This window comes from Syngnathoides biaculeatus, chromosome 11 (genome assembly GCF_019802595.1).
Source record: "Syngnathoides biaculeatus isolate LvHL_M chromosome 11, ASM1980259v1, whole genome shotgun sequence".
Taxonomy (NCBI): Eukaryota; Metazoa; Chordata; class Actinopteri; order Syngnathiformes; family Syngnathidae; genus Syngnathoides; species Syngnathoides biaculeatus.
In genome coordinates this window covers 8,770,865-8,797,226 of record NC_084650.1, presented here as the reverse complement: position 1 = coordinate 8,797,226, position 26,362 = coordinate 8,770,865, and the positions used below count along the sequence as shown (strand labels likewise).

The window sequence follows — 26,362 nt, the reverse complement described above, 5'->3', positions numbered from 1 at the left end:
ACCACAATCGCACACGAATGTCCAGCTGCTTCTCTTGCATCTCATGATTTAGAGACTCATCAAAGAGGATGACATTCTCTGATTTAGCCTTCACTTTCTGCCTCAGTAGAGATGAAAAGTGGGCAGCGATGCCAAATGTAGCCAGGTACCAAGTCTTCCTTTCCTCACAGTGGTAGTTTTTAGCAATGTCACTGTCTGGAAACATGACTGCAAACATTTTCAAATTATTTTCACAAGATTTGTAACTGTAATGGCTGCAGATCACTTTTAAAGTCCACACGATCTCTGCCTTTAACAAGTCTGTCTTCGTGTATTGAACTACGTTCATAAAGCCTGACTTCTGGCTGGTTGAAGTCGATGACTGGACAACTATAGGTGCGCATGCACTGCCAATAACACTGCCTGAACTTGATGCTTCACTATCTTGATATTTTAGAAACAGATTCATACCAACGAAATATGAGAGATTCTTCACCAAATCAGCGTGTCTCCCGTTTTTTCGGTGCGACTCCAGCGCTTTGACAGCCATCTTTCCAAGCTGGTAACTCTGCTTGCACAGATGGCAGTAAAACATGTGCCGATCTTTTGGATCTCGACGAACTCAGCTCCCAAACTCCTTACTTTCAACCCAAGCATCTTGAAAAATGCATTTCCCCATGATACAAGTTGGATCGATGAAAGAACTACGCTACGTCGTAACGAAGACGAAGTGAAATGCCTACTCACGGAAACGAACAATGGAATATCGACGACAAGATGGCGACTAGTTGTGAACACGGTGACTTCCGTTGACAATTTCCGGCTGTTTTGGACGCCAGACGGATCGCTATTTTTTTTTTTTTTAAATAAAAGATTAATTTTTTAGGGAGAATTTTGGTGGTAGAGGTCCTCCCTTTGATTTTTTTTTAATTTAAGGCCTTTTTAGGGGCTTGACCGGTTTTCGCGGACTTTTAAGGACTTTTAGGGGCCCCTAAATGCACCTTCGAAGCTTTTTGGGTTTTTAGGGACTTTTAGGGCCGCGTGCGAACCCTGACTATAGTATGACTTACATATTTTCATACACATTTTTTTCTATACGTCACTGATGGTGTAGTGGTAGACGTGCAGGCAGCGTGGGTTCAGCTCCCACTCAGTGACGGTGTTTATATGTGCCCTACGGCTGACAGGTGACCAGTTCAGGATGTAGACTTTCACCTGACCTATCTGAACCGCTTATCCTCACAACGGTCACGGGAGGGCTGGAACCTCTTCCAGCTATCTTTTGGCAGGAGACAGGGTACACCCTTGAACCAGTTGCTAGCCAATCGCAGGTCACATAGAAACAAGTATTCGCACTCACTATCACACCTAAGGGCAATTTAGAGTCTCCAATTAATTCATGTTTTTGGGATGCAGGATGAAACCGGAGTGCTTGGAGAAAACACATGCATGCACGGGGAGAACATGCAAACTCCACACAGGCGGGGACAGGTTTTGAACCCCGGTCCTCAGAACTGTGGCTCAGATGATCTAACCGAAGAGTTGGCAACATTTAACATTCAAAGAGTTATTTTGTTCTGGTTTCCGTGGAAAAGACAACATTGGTGGCCGTAAATGTTTCTTGATATCTGAAATGAAGATGTTAGCTTATATAGAGTGAAGAAAATGAGTATTTGAACACCCTGCTATATTGCAAGTTCTCCCACTTAGATATCAAGGAGGGCTCTGAAATTTTCATCGTAGGTGCATGTCCACTGTGAGAGAATCTAAAAAGAAAAATTCAGAAATCACAATGTATGATTTTTTAATGATTTATTTGTGTGATACAGCTGCAAATAAGTATTTGAACATCTGTCTATCAACTAGAATTCTGACCCTCAAAGACTTGTTAGTCTGCCTTTAAAAGTCCACCTCCACTCCATGTATTATCCTGACTTAGATGCACTTGTGTGAGGTCGATCGCTGCATAAAGACACCTGTCCACCCCATTCAATCAATAAGACTCAAACTTGTCACATGGCCAAGACCAAAGAGCTGTCCAAAGACCCCAGAGACAAAATTGAATACTTCGAAGACATCCTCAATTCCACCAACACGCCTGCCCATGAGCAAGCAGAGTCTGGATTCTCTGAGCCGGGCTATTCTATCTCTGGGGTTGAGGTCACCGAGGTGGTTAAAAAGCTTCTTGGTGGGAGAGCGTTGGGGGTGGAGGAAATCCGCCCGGAGTTCCTCAAGGCTCTGGATGTTGTGGGGCTGTCCTTGTTTACAAGCCTCTGCAACATCAGGTGATCAGGGACAATGCCTCTGGATTGACAGACTGGGGTGGTAGTCGCCCTTTTTAAGAAGAGGGACTGGAGGGTATGTTGCAACTATAGGGGGATCACACTCCTCAACCTCCCTGGCAAGGTCTATTCAAGGGTGGTGAAGAGGAGCGTCCATCGGGTAGTCGAATCTCAGATTCAGGAGGAACAATGTAGTGATCGTCCTGGCCGTGGAAAATTGGACCAGCTCTACACCCTCAGCAGGATCCTTGAGGGTGCATGGGAGTTTGCCCAACCAGTCTACGGGTGTTTTGTGGACTGAGAGAAGCTGTTTGACCGCGTCCCCCGGTCAGTCCTGTCGCGGGCTGTTCCTTGGATGACCGGAGTGAGTCAGAGTTTTGTCAGCATTGCTGGCAGTAAGTCGGACTCATCTCTGTCTGGTGGGAGGTGGCCGGAACATCTCACCAGGGGAGTGCCCGGGAGGCATCCGGATCAGATGCCCCGGCCACCTCATCTGGGTCAATACTGATCCCCTTCCTGACGACGGAACTTCTCATGCTATCTCTACAGGAGAGGCCGGACACCCTGTGGAGGAAACTCATTTTGGTCGCTTGTATCCGGCATCTTGTTCTTTTGGTCACGACCAACAGCTCGTGACCATAGATGAGGATAGAAACGTAGATTGACTGATAATTGAGAGCTTCGCCTTTTGATTTAGCAACCTTTTTACCACAGTGGACCGAAACAAAGTTCCCATCACTGGAGACGCTGCAGCGATCCGCCTCTCCATCTCTAACTCCATTCCTCCCTCACTGGTGAAGAAGACGCCAAAATACTTTAACTCCTCCACTTGGTGCAGGATTTCATCCCTGACCCAGAGCGGGCACTCCACCCTTTTCCGACTGAGGACCATGGTCTCAGATTTGGAGGTGCTGATTCTCATCCAAGTCGATTGACTCAGCTACGAACTGCTCCAGTGAGTGCTTGAGATCACCACGTGACTAAGCCATTAGAACCATATTCATCTGCAATGAGCAGAGATGCAATGCTGAGGCCACCAAACCGTACCCCCTCTTCGCCACGGCAGCGCCTAGAGATTCTGTCCATAAAAGTTATGAAGAAAATTGGTGACAAAGGGCATCCTTAGTAGAGTCCAACTCTCACCAGAAACGAGTCAGACTTACTGCCGACAATGCGGACAAAACTCTGACACTGGTCATACAGGGACCGAACAGCCCGGATTCACTCAGAGGGATGCAGTTGAAAGCCTTCTCCAAGTCCACAAAACACACGTAGACTGGTTAGGCGAACTCCCATGAACCTTCACGGATCCTGCAGAGGGTGTAAGGGCTGGCACGGCCAGGACAAAAACCACATTGCTCCTCCTGAATCCGAGATTTGACTTCCTGGTGAACCCTCCTCTCCAGTAACCCTGAATAGACCTTACCAGGGAGGCAGAGGAGTGTGATTCCCCTATAGTTGGAACACACCCTCCAGTCCACTTTCTTAAAAAGGAGGACCACAACCCCAGTGTGCCAACACAGAGGCACTGTCCCTGATGTCCCCTTTAGAACTCCGGGTGAATCTCATCCACCTCAGGGGCCCTGCCACCGCGGAGTTCTTTAACCACCTCGGTCACCTGAACCCCAGAGATAGGAGAGCCCGACTCAGAGAACTCGGACTTTGCTTCCTCATGGGAAGGTGTGTTGGTGGAATTCAAGTCTTCGAAGTATTTACTTCCATCTACTCACAACATCCCAAGTTGAGGTCAGGAGTGACCCATCCTCACAATACAGTGTTCAGTGTTTTGGCTGTCCCTTTAATTAGCTCATTTCTAATCCTTTCCAAACTGTTCACTCCGAGCGAGAACCTCAGCATGTTCATTTCTACTACCTCCAGTTCTGCTTCCTGTTGTTTCTTAAGTGCCACCGTCTCTAATCCAGACATCATGGCCGGCCTCACCACTGTTTTATAAACTTTGCCCTTCATCCCAGCAGAGACTCTTCTGTCACATAGAACACCAGACACCTTCCACCAACTGTTCCACCCTTCTTGGACCCGTTTCTTCACTTACTTACCACACTCTCCATTGCTCTGTATTGATGACCTCAAGTATTTGAAGTTGTCCACCCTTGCTATCTCTTCTCCCTGGAGCTTCACTCTTCCTCCTCCGCCCCTCTCATTCACACACATATAGTCTGTTTTACTTCGGCTAATCTTCATTCCTCTCCTTTCCAGTGTATGCCTCCATCTTTCTAATTGTTCCTCTGCCTGCTCCCTGCTTTCACTGCAGATCATCTGCGAACATTATAGTCCAAGGGGATTCCAGTCTAACCTCATCTGTCAGCCTACCCATTACCACAGCAAAGAGGAAGGGCCTCAGAGCTGATCCCTGATGCAGTCCCACCTCCACCTTAAATTCTTCTGACACACCTACGGCACCTCACTGCTATTCTGCTGCCCTCATACATGTCCTATACTATTCTAACATATTTCTCCTCCACACCGGACTTGCGTATGCAGTACCACAGTTCCTCTCTTGGTACTCTGTCATAGGGTTTCTCTAGGTCTATAAAGACACAATGTAGCACCTTCTGACCTTTTCTGTACTTTTCCACGAGCATCCTCAAGGCAACTATTACATCTGTAGTACTCTTTCTAGGCATGAAACCTGAGTCTAGCCTCCACTACTCATAACTTCCCATAACTTCATTGTGTGGCTCATCATCTTTACTCCTCTATAGTAGTAGTAGTAGTAGTAGTAGTAGTAGTAGTAGTAGTATAGGATGGATAGAGTATTTTCAATTACTGTGTGGCTTTCGGGGAGAAGAAATGAAGATTGACTAATGCAAAACTTAATGAAAAAGTTTTTTTTGGAAAGAAAAAACAAACTCAAGAGGATAAATGAGAAAAAAGCGTATCTGGTATCAATGTTGCAGCGGTGGCAGTTTCTCTTTCATCACTCTTTAGTCACTGCAGATGGGGTCTCTGTTTGTTTTTTTTTTTCAGTGTGTCTGGGTAGGAGCAGAGTGCAGACCACACACGACCACTACATAATGTGTTTTTATGGTTTGTTTGGTTATCATTTGTCTAATTACATGGACGTTGCATCCTTGCGTGACAGCTATTTTTAAATAATTTACTAAATATAATCGCTCAAATGATTGAATTTTATTCAGCTGTACGTGTTCCATAACGCGTAGTCGTGCAAGGAGAGATAGAGTGAAAGGGGGGCACAATGATGCACCTCTTGAGATAGCGTTGAGGGGCATGTGAAAGAGTAATATGACAGTCATCACAAGACAGACATTTTCTTTCGTTTTTATATAGGGGACATGAACCCCTGCTTACAAATGAGCTACTTCAACCCAGCCACAGTGGTAACTCTACTTACAAACGTCTCTCGTAACGAAAAATTCAGGTTTTGAAACACCTTGGAAAAATATTGTCTCTAGTTACAAAGGAAATTCAAGATCTTCTTTTCGTCTTTTCCTTTCGGCTTATTCCATTAGAGGTTGCCACAGGGTGTCATCTTTTTCCATATGCACCTATCTCCCGCATCTTCCTCTCTCACACCAACTGCCCTCATGTCTTTCCTCACATCCCGCCTCTTGCCAAGAGTGAGCCGAGACAGCTTGCCTGCAACCTCAGTAAGGATAGGTGGGATGTAAAATCGATGAATGGATAGTCTTCTTCTTTTCCTTTCGGCTTGTCCCGTTAGGTGTCGCCACAGCGTGTCATCTTTTTCCATCTAAGCCTATCTTGCGCATTTTCCTCTCTAACACCCACTGTCCTCATGTCCTCCCTCACAACATCCATCAACTTTCTCTTTGGTCTTCCTCTCGCTCTTTTCCCTGACAGCTCCCTCCTCTGTATCCTTCTACCAATATACTCACTCTCTCACCTCTGGACATGGCCAAACCATCGAAGTTTGCTCTCCCGAACCTTGTCTCCAAAACATCCAACTTTGGCTGACCCTCTAATGAGCTCATTTTTTATCCAACCTGCTCACTCCTAGAGAGAACCTCAACATCTTCATTTCTGCCACCTCCAGTGCTACTTCCCGTCATCTCTTTAGTGCCACCGTCGCTAATCCGTATATCATGGCTGGCTTCACCACACTGCACTGTCAGCACTGTTGCATTAATTGTATATAAAGTTAACTCATTTGTTTTGCTGTTAATGCTTGATGCTTTGTGCTTAAACCATGTGATGCAACGAAGAAAGGCACATTGGTGGGTGAGAGAGGGGTCACAATGGCGAGACGTTACAACAGTGAAACGGATGGAACGTCACAGGGGTCTGTCGTGCACATTCTGTGCTATACAGGAGAAGACATCACGCGTTTGCTTTGTTACTTTGTTGTAATTTTTGTTTCATGTGTGCAAAGTATACATATTGTACTGTTGACACATTTTAAACATTCTGGTACACAGACAACACACACACGCACACAAAACAACTCCCTATCTCAAAGCTTCACCAGCGCTTCCAGCAAAAGTCTGAGTGAAGAATGTTACTTCCGTAGTGCAATAAAAAAAGTTTTATTGTTATTGTTTAACTAGACACTTGTACTGTTGTAATCTTTGACTCAACTTTGCAAAGTATACATGCTGTACTGTTGAAATTTTAAGCATTCCGGTACCCCCCATCTCACACACACTCTCTCACACACACACACATACACACACACACACACACACACACACACACACACACACACACCACACACACACACACACACACACACACACACACACACAAAAACAACTCCCCATCTCAAAGCTACATTGCCAGCACCTCCAGAAGTCTCCAAGTAATGAATGGTCACTATACAGTAATATAATTGTGTTTTATAATTTATTTTTATGTTACAAATTTATGATATGGTATATATTATATTTACTGGATCAGGTTTTAGAATTAAATATTTAACTAAATACATATTTTTGTCTCAAATATACAAAGTACAAATACTGTTTACATATTTTAAACGTTTTGGTACCTTGATAAAGCCATCCCCCACTATGTCACAGTTTTTCACTTTTCACGGGTGGTTCTGGTCCAAATTAACTGCGAAAAACCAAAGATTCTGCTGTAATTATTCATAAAATGCAGTATATTGTGAAGTCCGGTTAAGGTGAATTTACTATTGTAGTCTAAAAGTAGACTAGCGATGTGCAAGCTCATAACAAGATGCTTACCAACAATTCAAAACATGCTTCTCATTAGTATGACTCTCAATAATTATGCTTACATTTATTTATTTCCTTGTCCATTCTACCGTCATGTCAGCAAGTTCTTGGTCAGTCAGCGGCTGCAGAGATCTCTATCACAAGGGTAACAGACACCCTAAGCCCTTTCTCTAAGAATTACGATACCCATTCATTCTCGTGCACATGCAAAACCAAGGGCTCGAGGCCACTTTATACTCTTGTGGTCGCCCAGCCGACAAAGCCTGGATTGTATCATGTGACCTATGCATTGACCTGAGCAACAGCCCTGGCTACCCTGCTACATACATGTAAAAAAAGGTTCCTGCATGGGGAAAGAAGCGGAGCTCATCTCTCGCGATTGACCCGTTTTCGTCATTTGCTTTGATGGCGTACTCACCGTTTCTCCCGGCTCCAAATACCACCTATCTGCCTTCTTGATCAATTTTGCAGTATAATTAAACATTTTATCTGGTCATTTAGGTCCATTCAACGGTCACAATTGTTGTTGCTTTTTTCCTTCTTACAAAAAGGAAAGTAAAAACGACTACCGTAAATGACCAAAATGTGCTGAAGAATTTTCATGCTGTGTCGTCCTAGCCAATACCAGCCGTAGTGAAACCTCTGACTTGAAGAACTGCAGCACATTTTCAAAACTGCACCCAAGGGCCACACTTGGGTATAAGGGCAAACTATGTGTGGGATAGCCACAGTAACGTTAATGCAGTCGCTGCGCGAAAGACACCTTAAAGCATAGGTGTCAAACCCAAGGCCCGGGGGCCAGATCCGCCCTACTGCATGATTTTCTGTGGCCCACGAAGGCAAATAATCTGTATTAAACTCCATGATTATTGAAATCTGTTCAAGACATTCAAATCATCATATCATAAATGATAATGTTAATACAGTGGAAATGTTTTGATGACCAAACATCAACAATAGTTGAAAAACCCATTACCCTTGATTTCTGATTCCAAAACTAAAGGGCCACTGACACCTGAAACATAAAATTTTGTATGTTTTTAACCAAAAATAACCATCTGGAATGGACCCATCCATTTTTTCACAGCAAGTCAGAATGTTGCCGAAAATTGTTTTCTTCATCTCCCGCCAAGAAAGTCTCTCTAGGATTTTGTGTTGAGGAAGAACTGGGAAGGGACCTTTTTTTAGAGTAGCGGGGTCGGGTGTTTATATTGGTTCATACCTATTGTACCGCGTGAGAAATTACCCGTTTTTTTCAGCGTGTTAACCAAAATGTCGCCTCGTTGTATTGCTGGATTTTGCTTGAACACTCGGTAGGATGGGTTAATTCTTCACACTTTTTCAAACCACCCGGACGGATCATTGTGAAAAATGGATTGCACAGGTTCAAAAGTGTTTCCAAATGGTGTTCATAAAGCTATTAACAAAAATAATAGTTGGGAGGACTAATTTGTCTCACAGTTTTAGTTGTTAAAACGGGCAAACTATAACGAAGCACTTGTATTGCGCTTAAGACAATTTAATCACACACAATACTATCCGACACAAAACAATAACAAAATGGAAGTACAAAGACAGTTGAGTAGCGTTCACGAGCTAACTAGCCAAACGACGTATAGTCACCACTCGAACAACTTGTCCGAAATCGGCAGGATGAATAAAATGCTCCGTCCGAGTCCGACGACGTAAACCTTCTCTCAGAACATAACAAAAGAGCCGCGTCATAACGGTGATGTCTGTGTATTTGTCCGTAAACGGCAGGATGGATAAAAAGCTCCGTCTGCGTCCGACAATGTAATCCTTCCCTCAGAACGTAACAAAAGCTCCACGTCATACCGCCGTTAGCCCTGTTGTGGAGGTGGGTCGGGCCGGGAGGCTGGCTTTTGCACCGCTGGTGGGGAGGAGAAAGGAGCCCCCCACCCCACCGGCCACCGGTGTCTGGGTACTCCTGACGTACTTACTTCGCCCGGCATGGGTGCTCCCAAGTACGCTACATACACAAGACCTCTAAAAGAGTTAGGAAATCAAGCAATCAAAGCATTATCGGCCTGTCATTTTGAATATTTCATCGGGTTCCTTGTCCGTCTGTCGGGGAGTCTGTTGTTAGTTAGAAGTGATCCGCATATCATCTAAATATAAAGTAAAATTGCCAGAAGTACAGTAGTGGTCCCCAACATTGGACTGAAAAGACATTTGTAATAAGTAATCCAGCATTTTATACAAAGAGCATCATGCTTTTAGTCAAACATGGTGGTGGCAGTGCGATGGTCTGGGGCTACCTTGCTGCTTCAGAATTTTGATGTTGAAGAAAAACCACAGAACAATGGCAGACTATTTCATCCCCTCAAACTCAAGACCTCTGGTTTCCAGCAGACAACAACCCCAAACAGACCAGCAAGTCCACTTCTGAATTAAAGTAGGAAGGCACCATCTTGACATAAATCTAATTAAAATGCTGTGGTCGCCGCTTGAAAGGATAGTTGGTGCAAGAAAATCCTCAAATATGATTAAGTTTAAGCAATTCTTTGGAAAAGAGTGGACCAAACTTTACATAGGGACGTTGAAAGACATCAACAGTTATCAAAAAAATGCTTGATTTCAGTTGTTGCTGCCAAGGGTGGCACAACCAGTTGTAATGTTCAGGGGGAATACGTTTGTCACATAGGCAGATACATTTGGATACCGTCCCTTTCCCAATTATTAAATTGAATAGTCTAATGATTTCCAAACTTTATTGAGCCAAGGCACATATCTTACATTTGAAAAAACGCACAGCACACCACCAAACAAAAATATCACAAGGAGTGGATACACAAGTCAATTTTACACTTTCTGCCATGTAATAGAAGAGCATTTACTTGTTGTCAGTCTTTATATGCCGCTGCCATACATACACAAAGATACATTATTTGTTCTCAATAATATTTTGACCAATTAGTGTATTTTCATAACTAATAGGCGGACCTAAAAGTCTTAAGGTAAAATGGATGGGACATCTTATGATGTGCGAGCGCCTTATGCGTGGGCCAAAATCTGTAACTCACTGGGAGCATTTCCTGCCAACACTACTTATATGGAGGAAAAACTGATGAGAGGACAGAAAGCAGAGGTTACAGGAGGAAGTGTGGGCATGGGAGAGGACACTAAAATCACACTCCCAGAAGGTATAAAATGCCGGTATGTGTTTTATGCTAATCAACATCGTTTTGGCTAAGGACTCCCAAAAATGGCATCAAGGAAGAAACACACTAATGAAGTACAGTTGAAACTGCTAGCTACCAGTTACACAGAGAAACATGGGAATCAAGCAGGAGCGAGAGAATTCAAGATCAATGAATCCATGGTGCTTGAGTGGAGGCAGCAGGAAAACAGGCTTCACTAAGTCAAGAAGATGCTGAGTTTCCACAGAAACAAGTCGAGGTGGCCAGAGTTGGGAGAGCAACTGGAGCAATGGATTAATGATCAAAGAACAAACAACTACCATGAAAAAACAAGTGCCGCAAATTAACTTGGAGCTTGTTATTATTCTGGGAGGCTGGACAAAGCAACTTGAACTGCTGGACATTAGTGTAAACAGGTTGTAAAAAGAGAGGTTTCAAGCGGCCTGGGACCAAAGGATGACAAATGGCGAACACAGCTTTATTAAGACAGAGGCAGTGCTGGACGAGTTACGCCACAATTTTTAAATGGATTGTGGATGCTTGGGCTAACGTGTCTGCTTCCACTGTTGTTCGAAAAGCCACCATCATATCTGAGGAGCTGCACTGCAACGAGATTGACTGAGAATGACGAGAGGGAACCTGGCATGTTTGATGGAGAACTTGCCCAACTCTTCATTTTGGATAGAGAAGATAAGTACATTGATGGATTTGTCTATGAGGATAAATAAAAATAACATATGTACATTGTTAAATACGTCAATAAACAACCACCAAACTCAGTTTTGCTCCCGGTGTGTTTTTTTAAATAGCATGCATGCAGGGTATTGTATGTTTTAAGTTAGTGTTGCTGATATATTGCTATAATTCTTGCTCTGCCAAACATGTATGTAAATATTGTTTCAAGGTGCATGTTTTGTTTCAATTATTTATTTACTCATTGTTTTGTCGGCTGGTTGTGCTGTTTTGATTGCTTTCGTGTAAAGATTTTGGTTTGGTGTGACACCGTGGGTGAGGATGGTGTCTTAACTGGTGACTTGCTTGCACCAGCCGTAGTAGGGGAAAAAAAAAGTATGAGGTTCTGAAAGATTTGATAGTCCTACTGATTGTGAGTCTTACTGATTGTATGGGGTGGACAGGTGTCTTTATGCAGCTAATGACGTCACCCAGGTGCATCTTATTGAGGATAATACATGGAGTGGAGGTGGACTTTTAAAGGCAGACTAACAGGTCTTTGAGGGTCAGAATTCTAGCTGATAAACAGGTGTTCAAATACTTATTTGCAGCTGTATCACACAAATCATTAAAAAAAAAATCATACATTGTGATTTCTGGATTTTTCTTTTTGGATTATCTCTCTCACAGTGGACATGCACCTACGATAAAAATTTCAGACCCCTCCATGATTTTTAAGTGGGAGAAGTTGCAATACAGCAGGGTGTTCAAATATTTATTTCTTCACTGTACGTACGACTGTACGCACGCACACAACTTAATTCCATGAAAGTTAGTTGGGGCCCAGTATACAGGATGTTTACGTTTGGTGGAATTTGGGAGCTGTGAATCTAACGCCCATTTTTATCCCTTTTGTATCCCGACTTTTCCTTCATAAGACAGAGACAATGTTTATCCGAGGAGGCGTTTTGTAATCTGAATTTTTTGTTACTAGAGACGTTCCTAAGTAAAGGTACCATTGCACAACTGATGTCGCTGTGAATAATGAGGACAAATTTAATGATTGTATTGAAACATTATTTTCTTCTTGAGCAACATTCCTCCAATACATCTTCAATTCTACATACCATGTGGATTCTTTTTCTTCCGCCAATCCTGCTCTTCTCTCTGACAGTCCTCCTGGATGCAGGGCCGACCCTCTTGATCTCGCGGAACCATACGACCATGAAAAGGGCACTAAAGAACAGTGTATAGAGGCACTGATCAGAAGCAAACGAGCACTGAAAAACAAACTAGTATCTGCTCTGACTGGCTAATTGACTAATCTTGAGATAAATATTTAACATTTTGGATTTATTAAATCATGATTGTGAGGAAAAGTAAAATTACATTCATTATACTATCCCTTGCTTCACAGGAACTGTGACAACACAGACAAGAAACAAACAGATTGGAGACAAATCAATGTGAAGTCATACATTTATGCACGAGTTATTGTAGTTAGATGGATGGGGTGTGGGGGCAAGAGGATAATCCAATGTGTAGTATATATGGATTAAATAAAAATTTAAGTAATCTAGGAGAATAGAACGGAATGAATAAAATGGAAACGACCCCAGCGTTACTTCCGGTTTAGCATAGCAATTATAGCATTACAAATCAAGCTATTTTATCTAGTAAAATGGACACCACGTCACTTTTTATACATATAAAATTGAGGGAAATTGATGAGAAACCTTTTTTTCCCCCCTCATAATCTGAAGGTTGCTACACTTTCTGAAATTTTTAGACACAACAATGAAGACTGCAATTTTATAGAAACTTGGACGACATCTAACATGGGGAATTTAGAAAAGGAAAATAATGCATGAAACCTAAAAAAAAAGCATCTAAACATTGGAAAAGGAAACGTACTTGTGTTGTGAGGTTTTAAGGATTCCCGTTCTTGTTTATTTAAACCCAAATCTGAACTAATCTGCATTTTTAGTAGACTGCAATGTTGGATTTACTTTATGTCTTATGCGAGCTTCCTGGGCAGCACGGGGAACAGGTGGATTTGTCAGAAAAGAGAAGGAAAAAGAAAAAAGGGAGCACAAAAACTGTCTCGGCTTGTAAGAAGTTTGGAGTGGACGTGTGGTGCCCACTTCCGACCCCACAGGGTGTGCTCAGGCCCCCAAAAAGCGTAGCCCAGGGTGCTTTTAGGATATTATGATGTCGGCGGTGGTCCGACATGTCCTCACCACTTGTGGTGAGATGCCACATGCTGCCTGGGCCAATCTCCGGCAACTTGGTCGGACAAGACAAAAGCTGAGCCGTGAACGAGCGTAGCTCAGGCTTTTTTATGGCTCGAATGGAACAAAAGGGCGTGGTTTACCCCACACACCTCTTCCTTTCTCACCACCTGAGGGACCAAAAGGGAAACTAGACCACCTATGAATGTTACTTTCCCTTTGTGGAATTATTTTGTGGTTAAACCCAGTGGCAATAAAATGTTAAATTAATTGGATTTAGGATATGACCATTGTCCCGCTTTGCCTTGTTAGACGCCCATCCTCTTTAATCCCTGTAATGAAAGTTTTAAGGGTGATTGTTGAGAACGTTGTAATATTTTCCAAGGTGGCATTTGTGTTATGGTGTGAAACATTTCATATGGCTCAGTTGACAACTGATCCAACATCAAACATTCAAATTTGTAAAAAAAAAGTTACATGTGGCGTTCATGAAAAGTTTTTAAAGCACATTCAAGTCTGTTGAAGATTGTGGTTGATTAAAACAGAGCTGCAGTGGCTCCCTGGCCTTTCAGTGTCGCTAGTGCCTTGTTCATTGTCAAGCCCAGGTGGGCAAATGGCGCGCGATAAAGGAGGAAGAAGATGTCATTGTTGGTCAGGCCCTCCAGGATGGCTGCTGGTGGAAGTTAATTAATTAAGCATCCTTGTATGAAATGTTTTCTGTTTTACATTTGATAATCTTTGATCTTAAAATGTTCTTAGAATCAGCGTTCAAGAAAAGCGGCCTGTGCCTCATTTCAATCTTTAGGTCACACTCTCTAATGCAGCCCAATAGGGGCACAAGCCAGTGCAATCTGTAGGCCGGTCCCAAGCCCGGATAAATGCAGAGGGTTGCGTCAGGAAGGGCATCCGGCGTAAAACTGTGCCAAACAAATATGAGCAATAATCTAAAGAATCCCATACCAGATTGGTCGTGACCCAGGTTAACAATGCCTGTCCCCGGCACCGTTAACTTGCAGGACTTTGGTGGGGATTGAGCTACTGTGGGTCGAAGACAAAGAAGAAGAGGAAACCGGATTTGTCGGCAGAAGAAGAAGAAGAGGAATGCACAGAGCTGAGATCTGAGTGGAGGGACTTTTAATGTTGGAACAATGACAGGAAAAGCTCAGAAGTTGGTTGACATGATGATAAGGAGAAAAGTTGATATATTGTGCATCCAAGACAGTAGGTGGAAAGGTATTAAGGCTAAAAGTTTAGGAGCAGGGTTTAAATTATTTTACCATGGAGTCGATGGGAAGAGAAATGGAGTAGGACTTATTTTAAAGGAAGAGCTGGCTAATGTCTTCGAGGTGAAAAGGTAATCTGATCGAGTGATGGAGCTGAAATTTGAAATTGAGGGTGTTATGTATAATGTGATTAGCGGTTATGCCCCACAGGTAGGATGTGACCTAGACTTATGAGAGAGAGAATTGTGATTGCCGCAGATTGTAATGGACAAGTTGGTGAAGGAAACACGGGTGATGAAGATGTGATGGGTAAGTACGGCACATCCAGGAAAGGAACTTTGAGGGACAGCTGGTGGGGGACTTTGCAAAAAGAATAGAAATGGCAGGAGTGAACACTTTTTTCCAGAAGAGGCAGGAACATAGAGTGACCTACAAGAGCGCAGGTAGAAGCACGTAGGTGGATTATATTTTGTGCAGACGATGTAATTTGAAGGAGATTACTGACTGTAAGGTTGTGGTAGAGGAGAGTCTAGCTCGACAGCATAGGATGGTGGATAGCTCTGATGGTTGGTAGGAAGATGAAGAAGGCAAAGGTAGAGCAGAGAACCATGTGGTGGAAGCTGAGAATGGGAGAATGTTATGTGGCCTTTCGGAAAGAGGTGAGACAGGCTCTCGATGGACAGGAACAGCTCCCAGAAGATAGGACTACTCCAGCCAAGGTGATCAGAGAGACAGGTAGGTTGGGGTGTCTACTGGTAGGAAAGGGAAAGGCTAAACAAGAGGCATATGAAGACATGTACACCAGGTTGGACACGAAAGAAGGAGAAAAGAATCTCTACAGATTGGCAAGACAGAAGGATCGAGATGGGAAGGATGTGCAGCAGGTGAGGGTGTTTAAGGATAGAGATGGAAACGTGTTGACTGGTCCCAGTAGTGTGCTAAAGCGATGGTAAGAATACTTTGAGAAGTTGATGAAAAAAGAAAAGAAGACGCAAGTGTGAAGGACCAGGAAGTGGCAATGATTACTAAGGGGGAAGTCAGAAAGGCACTACAAAGGATGAAAAATAGAAAGGTAGTTGGTCCTGATGACATACCGGTGGATGTATGTAAGCAATTTGGAGAGGTGTCTATGCAGTTTTTAACCAACTTATTCAACAGAATACTAGCAAGTGAGAAGATGCCTGAAGAATTGAGGAAAAGTGTACTGGTTCCCATTTTTAAGAACAAAGGGGATTTGCAGAGCTGTGGGAACTATAGAGGAATAAAGTTGATGAGCCACACAATGAAGTTGTGGGAAAGAGTAGTGGAGGTTAGACTCAGGACAGAAGTAAGTATTTGCGAGCAACACTATGGTTTCATGCCGAGAAAGAGTACCCACAGATGCATAATTTGCCTTGAGGATGCTAGTGGAAAAGTACAGAGAAGGTCAGAAGGAGCTACATTGTGTCTTCGTGGATCTAGAGAATGACAGAGTACCAAGAGAGGAACTGTGGTACTGCATGCGTAAGTCTGTTGTGGCAGAGAAGTATGTTAGAATAGTACAGGACATGTATGATGGCAGCAGAACAATGGTGAGGTGTGCCTTAGGTGTGACAGACGAGTTTAAGGTGGAGGTGGGACTGCATCAGGTATCAGCTCTGAGCCCCTTCCTGTTTGCAGTGGTAATGGACAGGCTGACAGATGAGTTTAGGCTGGAATCCCTTTGGACCATGATGTTCGCAGATGATATTGTGATATGCAGTGAAAGCAGGGAGCATGCAGAGGAACAATTAGAAAGATGGAGACATGCACTGGAAAGGAGAGCATTGAAGATTAGCCGAAGTAAAACAGAATATATGTGCGTGAATGAGAAAAGTGGAGGGGGAAGAGTGAGGCTACAGGGAGAGGAGATAGCAAGGGTGGACGACTTCAAATATTTAGGGTCAACAACAAGGTTCGAGAGAGCAGACTTCGATGGTTTGGACATGTTCAGAGGCGACAGAGTGAGTATATTGGTGGAAGGGTGCTGAGAATGGAGCTGCCAGGCAAAAGGGCGAGAGGAAGACCAAAGAGAAGGTTTATGGATGTGGTGAGGGAAGACATGAGGGCAGTTGGGGTTAGAGAGGAAGATGCAGGAGATAGGCGAAGATGGAAAAAGATGACACGCTGTGGCGACCCCTAACGGGACAAGCAGAAAGGAAAAGAAGAAGAAGATGCACCTATGTGAGGTCGTTAGCTGCATAAAGACACCTGTCCAGCCCATACAATCAGTAAGCCTCAAACTTGTAACATGGCCAAGGCCAAAGAGCTGTCCAAAGACACCAGAAACAAAATTGGGCTATGGAGAAATTGCCAAGCAGCTTGGTGAAAAAAGGTCCACTGTTGGCGCAATCATTACAAAATGCAAGAAACTAAACATAACGGTCAATCTCAATCGGAGTGGAGCCCCATGCAACATAAACGGATAAAAGACATGCCTTTGTTGGAAAGAACTGTTCACCAATGTACCATCATGATGGCAAATCAAATTGAATTATGGTCACGATTAACAGATGAAAGCTTAATCTAACAACATATGAAACAAGCACTAAAGCCATCTGCAAAATTATGCAGCACCAGAAATCGCATTAATGGTAAGAAGTACTTTTATCATCATTGGTTAGCAACAGAGTAACAATGTTATTTAAAATAATTCTGAGACTGATGACACACTAAAAGTGGATATATATATATATATATATATATATATATATATATATATACATAGTGAAGAAAATAAGTATTACACCCTCCTCTATTGCAAGTTCTCCCACTTAGAAATCATGGAGGGGTCTGAAATTTTTAGCGTCGGTGCATGACCACTGTGAGAGAGATAATCTAAAAAGATAAATTCAGAAATCACAATGCATGATTTTTTAACGATTTGTGCGATACAGCTGCGAATAAGTATTTGAACACCTGTCCAGCAGCTAACATTCTGACCCCCAAAGACCTGTTAGTCTGCCTTGAAAAGTCCACCTCCACTCTATGTATTATCCTGAATCAGGTGCACCTGTGTGAGGTCTTTAGCTGCATAAAGACACCTGTCCACCCCATACAATCAGTAAGACTCAAACTTGTAACATGGGCAAGACCAAAGAGCTGTCCAAAGACACCAGAGACAAAACTGTACAACTTCACGCAGCTGTAAAGGGCTCCGGAGAAATTGCCAAGCAGCTTGGTGAAAAAAGGTCCACTGTTGGAGCAATCATTAGAAAATGGAAGAAGCTAAACATGACGGTCAATCTCAATCGGAGTGGAGCCCCATGCAAGATATCACCTCGTGGGGTCTCAATCATCCTTAGAAAGGAACCATCCCAGACTACACAACAGGACTTGGTTCATTAAAGAAAAAAAAAAAAAAGAGCTGGAACCACTGTTTCCAAGGTGACGGTTGGTAATACACTAAGACGTCGTGCAATCATGCATGGCAGGGAAAGTTCCCCTGCTTCAAGGTCAAGAGTCATCCCTATAAACATTATAAATAGGTATTGTCATGAAAAATATATATAACATTATTCACTTCAATGTCAATACGAAAAAATAAATGTGAGCGGAGAACGCGTCATACATGCGCAAAGTTGCAGAAGTGTCATTCTACGACATCCAAGTGGTCGCCATATTGGCTGCATCCTCTGTCCGTGACGTCTCCTGGACATTCACCCAAGAAAACACGTAGTGCACCCTACTATGGGAGACAAACACGCCCCTTAATACACGGAAGCTCCATTTCGAAAAGGAGAACACCACACAACCGAGTGAAGATACCGGGCAATATTACACTATTGTTCTGAGTCATATTCAGATTATACTGTATGCAATTATGGCCAAACTGCCTCCCCATCCGATCCACTTCCGCGGCGGAGATGAGCCATTGCCGGCCGGTGTGGCTCATTTTCGGTGCCAGGGTGGCTTATCATGGAGCCGAGCCGTGCTGCTTTAGGGGGTTGTTCATAGCTGCCGCAGTACGCGATTAATTACACCGTCAAGCCGGGGCGCTTTACTGCATTGTTGCCGCACGCGGCTGAGTGAGGCATTGTCGTCTGCGTTCTTCAGAGCTGCCGCCGTCCGCAAGCCCGACGTGCAGCCTTCGCCGAAGGTGTGACCGGCAAACGCGGCGGGTCAGCCGGTGTGGCTCGTTTTCGGCGCCGTGGTGGCTTATAATGGAGCCGAGCCGTGCTGCTTTAGGGGGGGTGTTCATAGCCGCCGCAATACGCAATGAACTACACCGTCGAGCTGGGGCATTTTACTGTGTTCTCGTCTCATGCGGCTGAGTGAGGCATTGGTGTTGCGTTCTTCAGAGCCGCCGCCGTCCGCGAGCCGGAAGGCCAGCGAAGTGACACAGCAGCCCGACGCCATCCAACGCGCACATCGACACATTTCATACACGGGTCTTTTGTTATGTTATGAGAGACCAATTACGTGGTCCACCCCAAACTATTATTTTTTCTAATAGCTGTATACACACCTACTTGTCATTTGGAACCCATGAAGCTCTCGTCCTCTGCCCCCGTGCAATCCATTTTTTACGACGAACCAGGTCTCATGCGAACTTAGCAAGGGTAATCCATTCTCCCGAGTGTTCAAGCAATGTCCATCAATGCAACGAGCCGGCATTTTGGCTAACATGCGGGAACAACGAGCTACCTTCCCAGAGGTAAAACTAATGGAAACAAACGAGTCCACTTGGGGGGGGCTTCTGTCCTTTACGTCACTTCCTGATTCTTCTCGAAAACAAATCCCTCGAAATGGAACTTTTTCCACTCACCGTGTTTGGAGGAAGACTAATGATGAGTTCCATCCCAAAAACACCATCCCTACATGGGGGTGTTAGCATCATGCTTTGGGGGTGTTTTTCTGAACATAGGACAGGACGACTGCACTGTATTAAGGAGAGGATGACCACGGCCATGTATTGTGAGGTTTTGGGGAGCAAACTCTTTCCCTCAGTCAGAGCATTGAAGATGGGTTGTGGCTGGGTCTTTCAACATGACAATGAACCGAAGCACACAGCCAGGAAAACAAAGGAGGGGCTCCGTAAGAAGCATATCAAGGTTCTGGCGTGGCCTAGCCAGTCTCCAGACCTAAACCCAATAGAAAATCTTTGGAGGGAGCTGAAACTCTTTCTCAGCGGCAGCCCAGAAACCTATCTGATCTAGAGAGGATCTGTGTGGAGGAGTGGGCCAAAATCAACAGGTCTTTGAGGGTCAGAAATATAGCTGATACACAGGTGTTCAAATACTTATTTGTAGCTATTTCAGACAAATAAATCGTTAAAAAAAAATCATACATTGTGATTTCTGGATTTTTCTTTGGATTATGTCTCTTGCAGTGGACATGCACCTACGATGGAAATTTAAGGCCCCTCCATGATTTCCAAGAGGGAGAACTATAGCAGGGTGTTGAAATACTTATTTTCTTTACTGTAAGAGCAAGTTGATGTATGTGTGGAAATTTTAAGTGGCAGGAATAGTATCCATCACAATACTTAACAAAATGTATAAATGTGGTGGAAAAACTTTTCACTCCCTTCCGTTACCTTCAGTCGGTCCTGTCTTTTACACAGCTTCCCATTGCCTAATGGTGCATTACAATAATGGGTGACGGGAATGAATTTTCCAGAGAAAGTGATGAATCTGCATGTGCTCTCAGCTATAAGCTCCTTGTTTTGCACCTCCTCAACCACCTCTGATGGAACCCAGAACTGATGCTGAGAGGACAATCTGAAAAAGTATCACATAGATTTTTTATGTAGATAAGAATGCTACAGTTTAGACATAAGGCAGTTTAAATGTACCAGGTACAATACTTGGTGATCTTGCCGGCGTAAGGCTGCTCCTTTCCCCAGTAATAGAGATCCAAACCAAATGGTACCACTGGAGCCTTCAATGCCATTTGATCTTTGTTGGACTGAGTTGAACCGGGTTGAGAAGAGCTACAGCAAAAATAAATGTTAATTTGCATTACATTTTTAATCATATTAACTTTAACCAATTAAATTCACTGCTACCTGTCTTTCTGTATTACCACATCACACAAATAAATAAATAAATATCGCATGCATGCAAGGGGCAGATATTAAAGAAATTTTCTGAAAGGTGTTGAATTCCTGAGTGCTTTGAGGGTTTGGTGCCACTTGAGTATCAGCTCTGTAAAAACTAGGTCGAATTCAAATCTTCTGCAATGATTTCAAAGCCAAAACATGAGGGACTGAGCGACAGCCGTTCAATGAGTAAGATGAATTAGATGTTGGTTATATATAGTGAGCGGGTATATGTGAGAACATCCCATGCACAGGCAACCAGTAACATTTAAAATTTTTCCTCATTCCTTAATTGTTTATATACAGAGTGTCCCAAAAAAAATTATATACACTTTAAATAATTGTACACTTCATGCTTATTATAATTTGAATACTTTTTAATGTATAAAATAATTTGCATATATCATTGTTTTAAGTGTGTACACATTTTTTGGGACATTTTTTTTGGTATTGATTTTTTTTTTGCCTTATATCCTTGAATTTTCATGTATGTAGATGCATGTGTATTTTGTGTCGTGACAATTACACGGTTATATTGTGTATATATATATATATATATATATATATATATATATAAAAAGCAGGGTGGCACAGTGGCGCAGCTGTAAAGCGTTGGCGTCACAGTTCTGGGGTCCAGGGTTCAATCCCGGCCTTCCCTGCGTGAAGTTTGCATGCTCTGCCCGTGTCTACGTGGGTTTTCCCTGAAATCTCCGGTTTCCTCCCACATCCCACAAACATGCATTAATTGGAGACTCTAAATTCCTCCTAGGTGTGAATGTGAGTGCAACTGTTGTCTATTTCTATTTGCCCTGTGATTCGCTGGATACCAGTTCAGGGTGTATCCTGCCTCCTACCCGATGACAGCTGGGATAGGCTCCAGCATTCCTGTAACCCTTGTGAGGATAGCCAACTCAGAAGATGGATGGATGACACACACACACGCACACACACACAAACTTCACGACTGGAGCAAGTTCCATCAATCCTGTGGACTACCAGTAAGCATGATGTTGGGCTAATTAAAAATCCATCGGTTCAGATTGGGCATAAATCATTTTATTTTCCAGTACATCATCAATACCCATTGCGCGCAGATTTTGTTGATTATATTTGACCGGTATTTGAAGCATTGCTCAATGCAGCCCTATGGGGGGCACAAACCAGTGCAATCTGTAGGCCGGTCCCAAGCCCGGATAAATGCAGAGGGTTGCGTCAGGAAGGGCATCCGGCGTAAAAACTGTGCCAAACAAATATGAGCGTTCATCTAAAGAATCCCATACCGGATCGGTCGTGGCCCGGGTTAACAACGCCCGCCCCCGGCACTGCTAACCTGCAGGGCGTCGGTGGAAATTCAGCTACTGTGGGTCGAAGACAAAGAAGAGGAGGAAACCGGATCCAGCGTCAGAAGAAAAAGAGGAATGCACAGAGCCTACAACTGAGTGTAGGGACTTTGAATGTTGGGACTATGACAGGAAAAGCTCAGGAGTTGGTTGACATGATGATTAGGAGAAAGGTTGATATTCTGTGCATCCAAGAGAGCAGGTGGAAAGGTAGTAAGGCTAGAAGTTTGGGAGCAGGGTTTAAATTATTCTACCACGGAGTAGATGGGAAGAGAAATGGAGTAGGGGTTATTTTAAAGGAAGAGCTGGCTAAGAATGTCTTGGAGGTGAAAAGAGTATCAGATCGAGTGATGAGACTAAAATTTGAAATTGAGGGTGTTATGTACAATGTGGTTATCGGCTATGCACCACAGGTAGGATGTGACCTAGAGTTGAAAGAGAAATTCTGGAAGGAACTAGATGAAGTAGTTCTGAGCATCCCAGACAGCGAGAGAGTTGTGATTGGTGCAGATTGTAATGGACATATTGGTAAAGGAAACAGGGGCGATGAAGAAGTGATGGGTAAGTACGGCATCCAGGAAAGGAACTTTGAAGGGCAGATGGTGGTGGACTTTGCAAAAAGGATGGAGATGGCTGTAGTGAACACTTATTTCCAGAAGAGGGAGGAGCATATAGTGACCTACAAGAGCGGAGGTAGAACCACGCAGGTAGATTATATTTTGTGCAGACGATGTAATCTGAAGGAGGTTACTGACTGTAAAATAGTGGTAGGGGAGAGTGTAGCTCGACAGCATAGGATGGTAGTATGTAGGATGATTCTGGTGGTGGGTAGGAAGATTAAAAAGACAAAGGTAGAGCAGAGAACCATGTGGTGGAAGCTGAGAAAGGAAGAATGTTGTGCGGCCTTCCGGAAAGAGGTGAGACAGGCTCTCGATGGACAACCGAAGCTCCCGGAAGACTGGACGACGACAGCCAAGGTGATCAGAGAGACAGGCAGGAGAGTACTTGGTGTGTCATCTGGTAGGAAAGGGGAGAAGGAGACTTGGTGGTGGAACCCCAAAATACAGGGAGTCATACAAGGAAAGAGATTAGCAAAGAAGAAGTGGGATACTGAGAGAACTGAGGAGAGGCGAAAGGAGTACATCGAGATGCGACGTAGGGCAAGGTAGAGGTGGCAAAGGCTAAACAAGAGGCATATGAAGACATGTACACCAGGTTGGACACGAAAGAAGGAGAAAAGGATCTCTACAGGTTGGCCAGACAGAGGGATAGAGATGGGAAGGATGTGCAGAAGGTTAGGGTGATTAAGGATAGAGATGGAAATGTGTTGACTGGTGCCGGTAGTGTGCTAAATAGATGGAAAGAATACTTTGAGAAGTTGATGAATGAAGAAAATGACAGAGAAGGAAGAGTTGAAGAGGCAAGAGTGAAGGACCAGGAAGTGGAAATGATTACTAAGGGGGAAGTCAGAAAGGCATTACAAAGGATGAAAAATGGGAAGGCAGTTGGTCCTGATGACATACCGGTAGAGGTATGGAAGCAATTTGGAGAGATGGCTGTGGAGTTTTTGACCAACTTATTCAACAGAATACTAGCGGGCGAAAACATGCCTGAAGAATGGAGGAAAAGTGTTGTAGTTCCCATTTTTAAGAACAAAGGGGATGTTCAGAGCTGTGGGAACTATAGAGGAATAAAGTTGATGAGCCACACAATGAAGTTATGGGAAAGAGTAGTGGAGGCTAGACTCAGGACAGAAGTATCTGCGAGCAACAGTATGGTTTCATGCCTAGAAAGAGTACCACAGATGCATTATTTGCCTTGAGGATGCTCGTGGAAAAGTACAGAGAAGGTCAGAAGGAGCTACATTGTGTCTTTGTGGATCTAGAGAAAGCCTATGACAGAGTACCAAGAGAGGAACTGTGGTACTGCATGCGTAAGTCTGGTGTGGCAGAGAAGTATGTTAAAATAGTACAGGACATGTATGATGGCAGCAGAACAATGGTGAGGTGTGCCTTAGGTGTGACAGAGGAATTTAAGGTGGAGGTGGGACTGCATCAGGGATCAGCTCTGAGCCCCTTCCTGTTTGCAGTGGTAATGGATAGGCTGACAGATGAGGTTAGACTGGAATCCCCTTGGACCATGATGTTCGCAGATGATATTGTCATATGCAGTGAAAGCAGGGAGCATGCAGAGGAACAATTGGAAAGATGGAGACATGCACTGGAAAGGAGAGGAATGAAGATTAGCAGAAGTAAAACAGAATATATGTGCGTGAATGAGAAAAGTAGAGGGGGAAGAGTGAGGCTACAGGGAGAAGAGATAGCGAGGGTGGACGACTTCAAATACTTGGGGTCAACAATACAGAGCAATGGAGAGTGTGGTCAGGAAGTGAAGAAACGGGTCCAAGCAGGTTGGAACAGCTGGCGAAAGGTGTCTGGTGTGTTATGTGACAGAAGAGTATCTGCTAGGATGAAGGGCAAACTTTACAAAACAGTGGTGAGGCCGGCCATGATGTACGGATTAGAGACGGTGGCACTGAAGAAACAACAGGAAGCTGAACTGGAGGTGGCAGAAATGAAGATGTTGAGGTTCTCGCTCGGAGTGACCAGGTTGGATAGGATTAGAAATGAGCTCATTCGAGGGACAGCCAAAGCTGGATGTTTTGGAGACAAGATTCGAGAGAGCAGACTTCGATGGTTTGGACATGTTCAGAGGCGAGAGAGTGAGTATATTGGTAGAAGGATGCTGAAGGTGGAGCTCCCAGGCAAAAGAGCGAGAGGAAGACCAAAGAGAAGGTTTATGGATGTGGTGAGGGAAGACATGAGGGCAGTTGGGGTTAGAGAGGAAGATGCAGGAGATAGGCTAAGATGGCAAAAGATGACAACGCTGTGGCGACCCCTAACGGGACAAGCCGAAAGGAAAAGAAGAAGATTTGAAGCATTGCTCAAAGCTGGAATTATTGTACAATGCGATAATTTTCCGGTTCAAACACCGATATTTCCGGTGAGAAAAAAAAAAAAAAATCAGACCTCAAGGTCAGCCAACTGAATGGCATTTTGTTCAAGAAAACTGTTAATGCTGTAATAAATACTACAGCTTCTGGTGTGGCAAACCCTGACACGATTTTGAGCCAAATTCCACCTGACCCATAGAGATTTTCAGGTGTTGACCCTTCTAATGAATTTTTTTCTGTTCCAGTTCACAAAGCTTCATAAGTTTGGTTTCCTTTCACGCTCAAAGGGGAAAAGTACACTTGCACGCGCTTGTGCCCAGGGCTGCCATGCACCCCCACTGACTTCTGCAAGGCACTCGCCCAGTTTTGAACCTTTGACACTCACACTGGGCACAGCTTTGGCACAATATGTTGATGTGTTGATCGCTGCTCCCACCAAAGAACAGTGTGAGACTGATACGGTTGTTTGTTAAAACACCTCGCTTCAGAAGGCCACAAAGCAGTTTGTGTCACAGTTTCCAAGATACATCCTCAATCCTCAAGGGAAAATGCTTTCTCCAGCCTGACTGCAGGCTATTGTCGACACACCCAAACCACTCACAAAGAAACAGGTGCTGTTTTTTTTTCTTCCTTCCTTCATTCCTTCACTGCCCATTCACCCCCCCTTTCTCTCACTGACCTTCACTCGCTATCTACTCCTGCTGAACGTACTTTTTGGTGACAGAGTGCGGCGACTTTCGAGAATGACATTTGGAAGGGGCCTGATGATAAGTGTTGTCTCCCCAATGTCTCGTCATTTGTTATGATAAAATATGGGTTGGACCATGTTTCAAAAGGGGGGCTGGCTTTCAGATAAACCACAATTTGACCTCAAAACACATTGTAATCTTCGTTCTCAGTCCGGCGGTGCTGTAGAAAAAGAAAATGGGATTCTAAAAGGTAAATTGAGTAAATGTTGTGATGACGAAATTAAATTGGATTAAGTGTCTGCCAATTGTCTTGATGGATACGAGGACGCTTGTGCGTCCAAGGCACAATCTGTCCCCGTTTAATCATGTCTGCAGGCCCTCCGAATGTTGGACTGCATCCTCCAGTCTTGCCAATGGACACACACACACCATTGTAAGGACAATATGATCAATTATTGCACATCTGTGACGAACTTTCTCTCCGATGTCAGGAAACAAGTTCATGCAGCACTACTGAGGGTGTCAGATGGACCATTGCATGATGTCAAAGAACTTTCGCTGGAAAATGTGGAGGCATCAGTGCTGCCTGGGCTCTTT

At 43.8% G+C, this 26,362-nt stretch overlaps 1 protein-coding gene across 6 annotated transcripts in view; it reads right to left on the bottom strand.

Moving 5' to 3' along the window:
- Positions 1-26,362, bottom strand: part of uvssa (UV-stimulated scaffold protein A) — a 130,871-nt gene that overhangs the window by 8,716 nt on the left and 95,793 nt on the right. For all 6 annotated transcript variants that reach the window (XM_061836071.1, XM_061836067.1, XM_061836070.1 and 3 more), the window contains 3 exons: positions 20,550-20,675; positions 20,280-20,463; positions 12,396-12,504 (listed from right to left, as the gene is read on the bottom strand). In XM_061836071.1, coding sequence (XP_061692055.1) covers positions 12,396-12,504; positions 20,280-20,463; positions 20,550-20,675 — 419 coding nt within the window. The remainder of the gene's footprint in view (positions 1-12,395; positions 12,505-20,279; positions 20,464-20,549; positions 20,676-26,362) is intronic.